Source organism: Dermacentor silvarum, unplaced genomic scaffold (genome assembly GCF_013339745.2).
Source record: "Dermacentor silvarum isolate Dsil-2018 unplaced genomic scaffold, BIME_Dsil_1.4 Seq1009, whole genome shotgun sequence".
Taxonomy (NCBI): domain Eukaryota; kingdom Metazoa; phylum Arthropoda; class Arachnida; order Ixodida; family Ixodidae; genus Dermacentor; species Dermacentor silvarum.
Genome location: NW_023605443.1, coordinates 60,041 through 71,183, shown reverse-complemented (window position 1 = coordinate 71,183; position 11,143 = coordinate 60,041). Strand labels below are relative to the sequence as shown.

General features: G+C 48.4%; 1 protein-coding gene across 1 annotated transcript; it reads right to left on the bottom strand.

Annotated features, from left to right (window-relative positions):
* Positions 1-6,639: 6,639 nt before the first annotated feature.
* LOC119434340 (uncharacterized) lies at positions 6,640-10,893 on the bottom strand (the record flags this gene model as incomplete). The annotated part of the gene is made up of 3 exons (XM_037701507.1): positions 10,845-10,893; positions 7,261-7,541; positions 6,640-6,822 (listed from the first exon to the last, which is right to left on the bottom strand). Coding segments are annotated over exons 1-3 (513 nt in total), but the record flags the coding sequence as incomplete, so codon positions are not given.
* Positions 10,894-11,143: the final 250 nt, after the last annotated feature.

Genomic DNA, 11,143 nt, shown 5'->3' with positions numbered 1-11,143 from the left:
CCTTAACTCTGACGTTCCCATTTTGCATGCATATGTTTTGCTAAACACACTAGCGCTGCGACTAGCGAAAACCCAAACTGGAACTGAAATCGGCTGCAAGCTGCCGGACTACTTGCGTAGTGACACAAATGTGCGGAGGCCCCGCCTCCGTAGCCTTCGCTCCAATGTCAAGAAAAGCTGTCGCCGAGTATAATGGCCCACCTATCTTCAGAAAAAAAGGAAAAAAAAAGAACACGAAGGCGAGCCCCATCTGGTTGTGCTGCAAGGAACCCAGAGGAGCACGCGTCGTGCGCATCCTGCTGATTCGCTGTAAAATATGAAAACGCGGACTTCGGCGATTCCTTCGGCTTTCAAGTCACATACTGCGACAGCAGAATTCTTTCATATTGGAGACTCTTTACCTTAATTTCGCTGGCTTGGTTTTTCTTCAAATATTTGTGTTCACTCTTTACGCGAAAGTGGACAAGGACCGAATTGTTATAGGGTGGTTAGAGAGGAAGGCGGCGGTCATATACAATGCAATATAGTCAAGTAATAATTTGAAAAAGAAAATAAAGTTTACATTATTTAAAGGTAATTTTCATTTTGAGATAATACAGAAAGAATAGTTCAATAGCGCTACTTAAAGAAGTTCTGACATCTGTACTACACCTTTTAGAATTCTAAAACGTACATGGACAATCTTGACGGCACCTACTAAGTAGGCTTGATTTATATAGTCAAAATGTACAGCTTCATGAAAAAAGTCTTATGCTAATAATTTTTTATATCCCTACCCAACGAGGAAACCCCTCTGTCTGTGTGTCCCGTAATACGAATCGCTGTAAAGAAAAAACGCATAAACAAGCAGAAAAAAATCTGAAGGAATAAAGATGACCGGAGAGAACTTCGTACCTACGACCACACGCTCTGCAGCCGAGTGTCTTACCCACTGGGTTAAACACCCCCTTTTTTATTTATTACATGAAAAAAATGAAAATATAATATGTAACAAGCCCGCACATAATAAACAGTACTCTTCACGTCGCCATAACTAACTTCTTTATTCTCCGGCGCCACCCTGGCCCCTTTACTACAAATTCTGTCCTTCTTCTTCAACTGCTTTAGCATGCTTCACTCGCCCACCATGGTTTTCATCCTCCTGGGATAGTATTTAAAAGCGTTTGCTATAGAGGCTGATTCAATGGTGCCATTGGGGTCTACATACCAGACAGTCTTTAAGATTCCCTGTTGGCTTGCTGTTTTGACAACAGAGAGTGATCCTCTGTGATTTGAGCATGAGTTCGACAGCCCTTTTCTTACTAGCACCAAGTCCCAACCTCTATTCTTGATATCGTTGTGTTTTGTCTTTCGTCAAAGTTCCTTTAATTCTTTCACGGTACTTAACTTCGCTCGCTTCGTTTCTTCTCTTCTTCGTTTAACTCTATGGGTTTCTGTACGAGAGTCATAGGTCTTACGATGCTCGCGCCAAAGTTAGACCTGACACCGTCGAACACCGACGAACACTTCTGATCCAAGCGATTGACGCTTGGGGTCCCTGAAAAGTCGTGTATAGCCTTGTAGCTTCGCTCAGTCCAGCAATGCGGAAATAGCTTTAGCAGCTCCAAGAGCGCTTCAAGCGTTTTCGGGCCTTGTGCTAGAACCTGTCGTTGCAAATCTCTAGGTAAACCGTGGATCGTAAGCTCAAGAAGTGATGACAGCGACAGTCCAGGTTCAGCGAGGCGAAGAAGTCGCTGTTTCTCCAGAAAATACTCGAGTGGCGTGCTGGACTTGAAACGGCAGAACAGTGCCTCATGCCACCGGCCAACAAGATTCTTGCTGAAAATTAGAAGGAAACTCTCCTTCCATTTAAACCAAGGCTCAGGCTCTCGTTGCGACAGTCGCCACTCGTGCCACTTTCTTGCTATTCCGCTAAGGAATGGTCGCATGTTGATCGCTAGATTTTCATCAGACAGCCATCCATTGTTCTTTGCAGCTTGTTCATAGAAAGTTACCCACCCTTCTGGACTGTCGGATGAGCCGTTGAACGTTTCAGGACGTACTGTTTGTGATGAATGGTTTGCCGGTTTGGTTAAAGCAGAAGCCAGAGTCTCAATAATGGATCTGTGCGAAATTTGCTGTTGTTGAATTGATATGGCTCGAAGAACTGTGGGTAGCTTATCAGGTGAAGTTTGCCGAAACATTAAAGTTCTTTCTATCGGTGTCAACACCAGCTTGTTGAACAGACGCAGCGGAATACTTACTTTCACTGAATGTTGCTCCAAAAGTTCCTCTGAAGAGACTGAGGCTTCACCCAGAACGAGATTGAGAAGCTCCCCTCTTTGACGTGTTCGGGAAGGTCAGTGGCGGCTTCGTCCTCGAATAGATATTTCTTGAATACCACAGAGTTGCTGCAGTTCTCCATAAAGAAAGTCACCCACATGTTTGCTTTTGTCTCCTACTGTGCGAAATTATGTAACAAGCCCGCACATAATAAACAGAAAGAGTACTCTTCACGTCGCCATTACTAACTTCTCTATTCTCCTCCGCCAGCTGGCCCCTTTACTACAAGTTCTGTCTTTGCTCTTCTTCAACGGCTTTAGCATGTTTCATATTACAGAGCGAACATCGCTACACGCTCAATACTCGGGAAAACACACACATGCGCCCAACAAGTGCATCCAGTCAGCCGGACGATCCTGCTTTAACGTGCCCACTTCGCACATAAGCTGCACTTTTGCGATAGAACGATCTTGTAGACCGCGGGCTTTAGGTATGGCGATCAGAGTCTGCCTCCAGAGGCTGTATAAGCCCAGTACTATGAACAAGTCATAGGGAGGACCGCCAATATTTTCAAACGGTAGAAGCCTAATTGAGTATGGCATGATGCCAACATCTTTTCTCCGTTGGAGAATGTCCCCAAAAATATAGCATCTCTACAATCTATGAAACGGGGATCTATGGTCTCGGCACGCGGACAGAGTCGACAATTTGTGGACCACGGCGCAAAGCAGTCCGCCCCTCGAGTTCAAGTTTTAACAGGAAAACGTTCCGAATGAAATTTCACGAAAAAATGTTTAACTCCAGGAGGTACACGCATTTTACGGACCTGGAAAGTACATCCTTATAAGGCCGACATGAATAATGTGCGCGATACAAAGTATCTCGGAAAGTTGAGTCCACTAGTGCAACAGAAATTGCTTTTCGAATCGCAGTGATATGTATGGGCTGAACACCCACGCTTCCAGGAGGTGAATACCGGGTGTCCCAACCTTCATGCAATAATATTTATAAATATGCAAATGCCACGTAGCTGGGCGAAACCAAGGCAATGTTGGTTGCCGTCACTTAGAGATCGATTGTTTTTTCCATTCCGCTTAATTACATAATCAGTCTTTCTTACTTTATGAACTTCTGAAATATTAATAAGTAGCTGGAAAGTGCCAATGACAAAATTGTAGAGCAACATGAAAAACGCCCGATACAGCTTTCTGTTGCTGAATACGTTCTACATAAATATGTTTTTACGAGCGTCAAAAAAGCTCGCGAATACACGCAAAAATGCCGCGCAGCTCGAGGCATTTCGAATATGTTCGCGGGCTTCTTTCACGCTCGGAAAAACATGTGCGCCTCCCTTCGCGCATTCGACATCTTCACTTTTATGACAACGAAGAATTGCGCACATACACACCGCCATATCTCCCCTGTGCCAATTCTACCAGGAAACAGAATCCCTAGATCACTATTTTTTATATGTCGCCGCTATACAGTACTAAGAAAAAGGCTTCTAGAAATTCCACTGGCTAAACTAGGGCTAATCTTAACATCAGAAATAATACTAACGTTCGGTGCGTCAGTACTGGGCTTCAGCCACAGGGATGTTTTTGATTCCGTTTGTGCTTTCATGCAATCAACTAAAATAATCAAATTTTAAATGATTACTTTTGTATAGATTTGTTTTCTCTTCTTTTTTCATATTTTACCTTTCTTTTTGCATATGTAAATCATCAAAATATTACTTAAATGTTCAGGCAGCGAATTTTTGGCCAATCCCCCAGTTTGGGTAGGAGCCAAAGTGTGAGGTAATCATCATCATCAATAGACATCATCATCACACCGCCATCTTGCCAGAAAATATTTATTTTAAGTGCCTCATACTGGAATCCTCGTTGAATGCGGCATTGCTTGTTGTCTCCGAAGTACATGACACTTCTATCGGTGCTTGTTTGGAGCGCAAAGCCTGGCTATAGTGGACCAGCACTGCTGTTGCGCCATGGCTCAGTGGTTAGCGTGCTTTAATCCCCATTGCTTCACTGGCATGGCATCAAATCCCAGTGAAGGCGGATGCACAGAAGCGTTCTTTTTTCTTCATGATATTGGAATGACAAAGCTGAGGTGACGACGTCGTGACGGCCACGGTCGTCATCAGCGTACCGGTATGGACTGATGGACGGATGCACAAGGCAAGCTTAATTTAAATCACATAAGTCTGTCGCAGTTAATTTCTGGAAAAACCTATCTTGAGATGACTGTGGATGTTAATTAGATTATCGTTCAAGCAATGTGGCGACTCACAGTATTCCCGACGACATTTTAGTTAGATGTTGTGCTGGTCATCGTGAAATTGAGATGGCTTCGTCTATATGCGACATACGCTTTCTCTGGTGTCGGCCCACTCTGCTAAGACACTTGCTGACCACGACGTCGATGGAGCGTCGACAGCATGTCCATAGTGGTATTACGATTCTGAAATTACTATCCTTCAACTATGACAGCGTGATGACGACAGTATGACGAAATTCGGATGATGAAGCTTTACCGAGGACATCACGACAGCCGCATCAAGACGACGTCATGAGAACAAACGCATGACGACAAGTGTATGCCGAGAACGCAATGACGTCGACGACAGAAAGACGGCTGAATAATCAGAATTGAAATACGGCAGCATGATTACGATGGAATGACGTCGACTAAATCTCGAAGGCGGTATGACGACTACAGCATACGACGGTGGGGTGCCACTTGTAAAATTGTGATGATGGTGGACGACAGCGTGACGAAAAACGCACGATGACATTGGAATGAGGATGACTGGCGGTGATGGGATGACGGTGACATGACGAGAGTCAGATGACGAGATGATGAGAGTATGAGATTTACGGCCAAGATGTATTGATTACTATGGAATTATTACCACGACAGCATCACAAAAAATTCATCGCGATAACTGTATGCATGAGGACGACGTAATGACGACGTTGACATGACAACGGCGACATGATAACGACTGAATGCCGACGTCACGATTATGGCGATGTGATTACAATGGGATGATGATGAATAAACATTTATTAGGACCAAAATATATTGGTGGAGCCCACAGGTACCAGACGGGGTGGTTCCCTAGTTACGGGACCCATATGTTCCCAGCAGCTCCTGGCCCCTGTCCGTCAGTGCGAGCTGAAACGGTAGGGCGGGGCTGGATAACAAGGTCTCCCATCGCTCAAGGGGTTGGGGATTGGGGGTGTTGGCGGGAAGGGGAGGAGGGGGGTCTTGAGTTCTGTGCACTCGGCCAAGATGTGCGGCAGGGTGCCCTTTTCCCTTTTGGAAAAAGGACAGAGCGTATCAAGTTCCGCGGGGTACATGCGGTTCATCAGTACGGGATGCGCAAGCGATCGCGCCTGCGCTCGACGCAGGATGGTCTGTTGTTGCCTGGTGAGTTTGGGGTGCGGTTCTGGCAGTTTGCACCTTTCCTCTCGGTACATCCGGTTAATGTCCCGAAAGCTGGTAACCGGGTGCGGTAGCTCTTCGGGCTCGTGCTCTGCCCGGATTGACATTTCTCGGGCATGGTAGTCGGCGATGGTGTTGCCTGCTACCTGCGAGTGAGCCGGGACCCACACGAGCTCTATGGCTCTTCCCGGAGGCTTGCACTTTGATAGAATGGCTCGGGCCGCGGAGGCGATTACCCCCCTGCGGAAGCTTCCGTAGGCCGTCTTTGAGTCGGTGACCACGCTCGGCTGTGTGAGTGCGAGGACCACGGCCGCTTCTTCGGCAACTGCGGGGTCTGTTGTCTTCAGGGACGCGCTGACGATCAGCCTGTATCTTGACGTAACCACCACCGCTGCTCGGTCACTGTTTTCGGAGCGAGGCGTCCGCGTAGAGGACCCTGGGGTTCTCTTCCAGCTTCCGGGCCATGGCTCTAGCCCGCGCGGTGCGCCTCTCGTCGTCCTTGCCTGGCGTCATGTTCCGAGGAAGAGGTTTGGTGTGAATGGTCGTCTTCCAGTCTTCCGGAAGGGCCGCCTTGAGGGGTACTGGCTCGATCTGCCATCCTATCTTGCGTAGGAGGGCTCGTCCGTGTTCCGTGTGACTGAGCCGGATTCTCTGATTAGAGAGTTGGGCTTCGATGAGCTCCTCAACCATGTTGTGGGCGCCCATGTCTAGCAGTATTTGCGTGGACGAGTATATGGGCATGCCCAGTGCTTGCTTCGTTGCCTTACGAAGCATCGTGTTTAGAGTGTCCCTATTAGCCTTCGTCAGCTGGAGATACGGGGCGGAGTAGGTAACCCGCGACACGACGAACGCGCGTACCAAGCGCATGGCATTGTCCTCTTTAAGGCCTCGGTTTCTGTTAGACACCCTCCGAAGCATACTAAGTACCTGTTCGGTTGCAGTTTTGATCTTTTTGACGGCGGCGTGTGCCTTCCCGTCGCTTTGAAGCAATAGGCCAAGAATCCTAATCTGCTGTGTTGGCTTGATGGCCGTTCCGTCGATGGTGATGATCACGTTCGGCGGCACCTCCTTCTTTGGTTTTCCCGGTTGGATCATGAGCAGCTCCGATTTCTGGGGAGCGCAGCTCAGTCCGCACGACTTGGCGTATTCGTGTACGGTTTTTGCCGCCCGCTGCAAGGCTTCCTCCATCCAGGCATCGGACCCGGCTCGGGCAATCCATACCGTAATGTCGTCGGCGTAGAACGCGTGGTCCACGCCTTCGATTTGCTTGAGTAGATCGGGCAGGGGCAGGAGGGCCAGGTTGAAGAGCAGGGGCGACAAGACCGATCCCTGAGGGGTGCCCCTATCGCCGAGCTCGACAGGGTCCGACTTCTCCTCACCTATCCTGATGGTAGCCGTTCGGTTTGACAAAAAATCTTTTATGTAGCCGAATGTCTTTTGGCCACACCTGATCTTGTTCAGGTTTTGCAACACGCTCGCGTGGGACACGTTGTCAAACGCTCCCTTCAGATCGAGGGCAAGTATACCGCGCGGCGCGTGCCTCATTGCCTGCTTGACGAGCAGTTCGTGGAGTTGGATCATCACGTCTTGGGTGCTGAGATGTTGCCTGAAGCCGTACATCGTCTCCGGCATCTGATTCGTTTCTTCGAGGTGCTTCTGCAGCCGGCGAAGGACCATGCGCTCCATCACCTTCCCCACGCAGGACGTGAGGGAGATTGGCCGCATGTTGTCTATCGTGAGGGCCTTGCCAGTCTTTGGAACGAAGCGGACCTCTGCGTCCTTCCATTCCTTCGGCAACCGCGAGTTCTCCCAGGCTTCGTTGATGTGCTCTAGGATTACAATGGGAAGCTTTAAAGACATTTTATTACCATTGTTTGCCTCATTCAGGTGTTTTGTGCCTATCTATCTATGCAGACTAATGGGCAAACCCAGTGGCCGAAATTGTCTACCAGCTTGGGCCACAAATTATGTGCTTGTAGCCGTGATGCCATCTTGGTGTTCCATGGTCGTCATTAAACTTTCGCCATCTGACTCTCGTCATGCCATCATCGTCACGCTTTCTACGCTGAGCCAGTGTCCTCCAAACTGTCTTTTAGTTTGGTCATCCAACTCTCGTCTCGCCATCGTCATCACGCCAACGTCGTCATACAATTGTCATGCAATCGTCGCTAAACCCCCCTCGCCAGGCCGTCGTGATCTTTCGTCGTCGACAATAAAGCTTCGCATTCTGACTGGTAATGCAGTCGTCGTGACGATTTCTATGCACATACAGTGTCCCAAGTTGTCTTATAACATGGACCACTATGTATGTGCTCGTGGCCGTCATGACGTCATGGTAGTTGCGTTGTGGTTATCCAAGGTTGATCATACAACACTCGTGTTGCCGTCGTAGCCACGCCATCATCGTGATGCAGTGGTTATTCATTCGTTGCCATACCGTCGTCGTGAGGCTGCCATGGTTGCTTCATCGTCGCCAATAAGCTGACTCGTCATGCAGATGTCACGCCTTCTACGCCGACCCAGTGACCCAAGTTGCCTAGTACCTTGGGCCACTAGATATGTGATCGTTATCGCGATGACGTCGCGGTGGTTGCATTGTGCTCATTCCATGTCTCTTATCCGAATCGCCATGCCGTCGTCGTCACGGTATCGTCGTCATGCAGTCTTCGTAATTCAGTCACTGCCACGCCATCGTCATCCCATTCTCCTCATACGATTGTCATGCCTTTAGCGTCATCGTGTCAGCGCCATATTGCCATCATCATGCATTGGTAGCTATACCTTCGTTGCGATGCTATCGTGGTGGTCATTGCGTCGTCGCCACACCATTGCAGTCACAAAGCCGTTGTCATGCAATTATAGTCATCGCGCTGTGGTTATACTATGATTATATCTTTTCAGAAACGCAATAACATTGTCATCCTCCGTCGTCGTCATAACGCCTCTCTCGTTTTGTCAACGTCGTTCGTTCTTTGTCATTATACCATAATCATGTCTTCGTCATTTGATCGTGATTATGCCGCCCTTGTCATCGTCTTCATCTCGGCCGTTCTACAATAGAATGGCACGTCATTACGTGCCATTTTATTGTCCTCTAGCCGTCGCTATACCATCAGCATCGTTTCAAAATCTTCATGCCCTCGTCGTCGCACCATACTCGTCACGCCGCCGCTTTCATTGTAACAGTGGCGCACCGACGGGGGGGGGGGGGGGGGGGTGTTTCGGGGGTTGTAACCCCCCCCCCCCCTGAGGCCGACTTAACTCCCCTCTTTTCTTTAACCCGTTTTCTTTCCTTGCGCATTTGAGTACTGCAACTAAGATGTAAGACGCGCAATCGTCTGCACACCCACAAAAAGCGCATTTTTTGACAATTTCCCGTGAAAAAAATTGAAATTAGTGCTATTTAGATGGAACACACACAAAATTCCTGTGCGACTGCGTGTATTCAGGCACTTCGCGTGTATTCGCGGGCTTCGTTCATGCTTGGAGAGAGAGAGAGAGATTCAACTTTAATGGTGCCAGCAATTCACGAGGGCGGACGCAGCCTCCCTCCGCCTAGCAGACGGCCGAGATCCCCTGAGTCTCAGTGGCTGCCTCGGCTAGCTGGACGGCCCAGAGCTGGTCTTGCTGGTCTGAGCTGAGCAGCAGGGTCTCCCACTGCTGCTGGTTTTGAATTTTGCGGCCCTCGAAAGGAGCCGCTTTCGAGCATGCCCATAGAATATGTGGCAGTATCACGTATTGAGCAAGTGAGAGCTGTGTCGGGAGTTTTTCATGTTGCTCAAGAATTTTTTGATTTACACGTTTCATCTACTTATAATGTTTGCGAAATTGATTTAATAATTCCGCCTAATTAGGTCATTAGGCGGAATGCAAAAGAAAATCTGAGTATCTCCAAGCCATGGCAAACACCATTACCTTGGTTCGGTCCTGCTACGTGGAATTTGCATATTTGTAATGTTTGACTCATATTACGTGGGCCATACTATATAGAGTGAGGATGACCTCGCGGTTAGTGGGGTCACATGATCGAAATAGGGTATCTACAGGAGAGAAGAAGCCATCCATCCATGATGCAGTGGCGTGTACGCACTGTAAATTTAAGTGTGCGGAGACCATATAAAACTATTCGTCATGAAGGCGAAAACTACGACACACTGCATGCTTGTTCAACAGTGGCTTAGTGGCTATGGTGTTTTACTGCTAAGCACGAGGTAGCGGGATCAAATGCCGGCCGCGGCGGCCGCATTTCCATAGGGGAGAAACGTAAGAACGCCCATCTCCCGTGTGTTGGGGGTGCGTTAAAGATCCCGTGGTGGTCAAAATTATTCCGGAGTCCCCCACAACGGCGTGCCTCATAATCAATTGTGGTTTTAGCACGTAAAGCGCCCGAATTCAAACGGCCCTTTTGCTGTGCCAGACAACTTGGGAATATCTAGACGCAGTTCAAGATCCTTACACGCCCGATGACACCTCAAGTCTTGCACATAACACTGAGAAAATAATAAACACACCACGTACCTCTTAACGTCGAATACGACCGCCACTGCCTAGAGTCCACGAACTGCCCTGCTAGCTTTTACAGCTGTATTACAGAGAGCAGCCCGGTCTGTCACCTTGTTTTCTCGCGATCCGCTAATTTTCTTTTTTGAATGTAAGTGACGTTGGTATGTGCGATAGCTCAAACAAACATCTGGTCTTGTCATGGACACTGTGAAAAGCCGCGCATTGAACACGCGGACAGAAAAAAAAACACGCTAGGGCTCTGACTCGCAACTGACGTTTAGTGAAAACATGCGAACTTATATACATATTGTTACGAGGAAAAAAGACGCTTGACAATATATTTACAAAATCTATACATCTGGCACGAGACAGGCATACAACATGAAGCCCGTGCGCGCGACTATCGGTGATCGTCGTCTTCGTCAGCTCTGTCATCATCGTTCGCTACTGCAGCGCTTCGTTGCATGACCCCCGGCGGCGAAGGCGCTGTCCCGGCGCTTGATAGGTTCGAGTGATATAGCTTCAGTCGAACGGCGTGAACGATATCGGAGGAGGATCGCGGTGTGGATGTATCGAGAGGTTTTATCGTGTAGATTGCGTCTGTCACTTGACGCAAGACAGGAACTCACCGTGCTGGTTTCCAAAGAAGCACGACGTCACCAGGGTTAAATTGGGCATCGTGGTGATGAGCGCCCTATTTGCGTCGTTGCTTTTCCTGGGACGCGTTCAGACGCAGGCATGCAATCTCACGTGCCTCTTCAGCTCTAGATATGACATCACGGCCATGTTTTGACGTTGTAACGAGAACGGCTGGGAGGATCATGTCAAATGGTAGTATAGGGTCTCGTGCATACAAGACAAAGAATGGCGAGAAACCATCAGAATCATGGCGGGACGTAATTTAGGCGAAAGTGACGAACGGCAGAGC